This window comes from Panicum virgatum, chromosome 4N (genome assembly GCF_016808335.1).
Source record: "Panicum virgatum strain AP13 chromosome 4N, P.virgatum_v5, whole genome shotgun sequence".
Lineage (NCBI taxonomy): Eukaryota > Viridiplantae > Streptophyta > Magnoliopsida > Poales > Poaceae > Panicum > Panicum virgatum.
Window position 1 is genome coordinate 523,861 of NC_053148.1, and position 2,676 is coordinate 526,536.

Consider the following 2,676-nt stretch of genomic DNA (forward strand, 5'->3'; position numbering starts at 1 on the left):
TTTATATTGGATGGCATCAGTTTCCAACTGTCCGATCTGATCAACGGTCCAGATCACTTCACGTTAGGGTTTGTGGGCAGTTGGGCCAAATGGGCTGACTGGGCTTAACGGGCCGCGCGCAAGGGGATGTTTTTGGGCCTGTTTCATGAGTTTTAGCCCATTTAATGTTAAAGCCTTATTATTTTACTGTTTCTTATGATTTAAACTTAATTTTAATTGTTGTTATGTTTAAAGGCTTTAATTATTTCTGTTGCACTTATTATTACCAGCATTATGTTTATTTAATTTTCCATGAGTTATGTAAATGTTTTTAATCATGTTTTAATTGCATTTATTCACTGAAAATTATGTTCATCCACCATAAGCAATTAAGATGCACTCTATTTAAATGGAACCATCGGGAAGTTTATTTAGAGCACTTGTAATTAATTCTGACCATCGTTGATTTAATTACGAGTTTTAATGATAAATTTCGTTTGTTTTCCCCATCGGTGATGCAAATTGAAATTTATGTATGATTTTAATCAGACCATCGTAGGGTTAATATCATACTTCTTATGCGCATCTTAATTGTGAGTTTAATTAAGTTATTGTTCTCATGATTTTCAGTGAACACTGTGACGGGCTACCTGAAATCCATTGAGCCCCTGAATGGCACCAACTATCCAAGCTGGTATAAAGATGTTAATGTTGCCATTGCTGTGTGCGAGTATGATCTCGCCTTACGTCAAGACAAACCAGCAGAGCCCGCTGATCCCGATAGTGATCGTACTGACATTGAGAAGTGGGAGAGATCAGACAGGATGGCCAACATGATCATTAAGAACACGATCACTCCGGCCATCTGTGGTGCTATTCCTGATAAGGACCAGGATGGTAATGATCTGAGCGCCAAGGCATACCTTGCCAAGGTGGAGGAGAATTTTAAGAGTTCTTCCAAGACTTATGCTAGCACCCTGATCATGAAGATGCTGACTTCACAGTATGATGGGCAAAGTGGAATCAGGGAGCACATTATGAGCATGTGTGACATGGCAAATAAGCTGAAGACACTGGATATGGCTATCTCTGATGGTTTTCTGGTGCACTTCATCATGACTTCTCTGCCAGTACAGTACAGTCCCTTCAAAATAAGCTACAACACTCAGAAGGCGACTTGGAGCATGACTGAGCTCATTAGCTACTGTGTTGAGGAAGAAGAAAGGCAGAAAGCTGGAAGGATGAAGGATGCTGTCAACATGGTCAGCGAGCGCTTTGGGCGTGTTAGCATGAGCAACACTCCTAAGCATCAGGCTGAGTCTAGCAGCAGCAGGCAGCATAAGAGAAAGTTTAAGGGCCATAAGAGTAAGGCCGTGTCACATAAGAAGACCTCTAATGAGAGGCTGTGCAAGTTCTGCAAGTCACCTAAACATGAGCAGAAGGATTGCCATGGATTTAAGGAGTGGCTTAAGAACAAAGGTACAATTACTGATTATGTATCTTTTATTGATGAATCATTCTTAGTGAATTTTTCTCCCAATACTTGGTGGATTGACTCAGGTGCCACTGTGCACATTTCCAATTCACTGCAGGTATTCAGTTCGATCCGAACTATAAGAGAGGGGGAGCGAAGTCTAAGAGTGGCTGATGGCAATGAAGTGAAGGTTGAAGGCATTGGGAGCTTCAATTTGGAGTTACCAGGCGGCTTCAACCTTAGTTTGCACGATGTTCTTTATGTTCCCAGTTTGAAGAGAAACCTTATTTCTGTTTCACGTTTAGATAAGTCGGGACATATTTGTGAGTTTGGCAACTCAGTGTGCAACATTAAATTTCATAATTTAAGTGTGGGCCTTGGTCATTTGCAAGGCGATATTTATTTGCTCTCTCTTGATAAAGTTTATTCTGCAATGAATGTGGATGATGTATCGCATAAGCGTAAGCGTGATGATGAGACTTCTTCGAAATTGTGGCATTGTCGTTTGGGCCACATTTCGAGGGGGAGAATTGAGCGTCTCATAAGAGAAGAGATACTCCATTCATTAGATCTCTCAGACTTAGATCAACAATGCGTTGATTGTATTAAGGGGAAGTTCGCTAAGACAATTAAGAAAGGAGCTACTCGGAGTTCGGGCCTATTAGAAATAATTCATACTGATATTTGTGGCCCGTTCCCAGTAAAGTCTGTTGATGGTTTTGACTCGTTCATTACCTTCACAGATGACTTCTCTCGTTATGGTTATATTTACCCCATTCGTGATCGATCCGAATCATTAGATAAATTCAAAATATTCAAGGCTGAAGTGGAAAATCAGCATAATGTCACTATTAAATTAGTGAGATCAGATCGAGGTGGTGAATATTATGGGAGACATACTCCATTCGGCCAAGTACCTGGACCATTCGCTAAGTATCTTGAAGAGAATGGCATAAAGGCCCAGTACAGTATGCCGGGCGAACCACAGCAAAACGGAGTTGCTGAGCGTCGTAACCGTACACTAATGGACATGGTACGTAGCATGCTTAGTTATTCTACTTTGTCTGTGGAGCTGTGGATGGAAGCATTAAAAACAGCTGCGCACATACTTAATCGTGTTCCTTCCAAATCCGTGCCAAAAACACCTTATGAGTTGTGGTTTGGGAAGAAACCATCGCTTAATTATTTGTGTGTGTGGGGCTGTCCAGCCGAAGCTAAGTTAT

The 2,676-nt window shown here is 41.2% G+C and overlaps 1 protein-coding gene across 1 annotated transcript; it reads left to right on the forward strand.

Annotated features, from left to right (window-relative positions):
• Positions 1-781: 781 nt before the first annotated feature.
• Positions 782-1,727, forward strand: LOC120668432. The gene is made up of 2 exons (XM_039948135.1): positions 782-1,458; positions 1,572-1,727. The coding sequence occupies exons 1-2, from the start codon at positions 804-806 to the stop codon at positions 1,625-1,627; spliced, it is 711 nt and encodes a 236-aa protein (XP_039804069.1). The 5' UTR covers positions 782-803; the 3' UTR covers positions 1,628-1,727.
• The last annotated feature ends 949 nt before the right edge of the window (positions 1,728-2,676 follow it).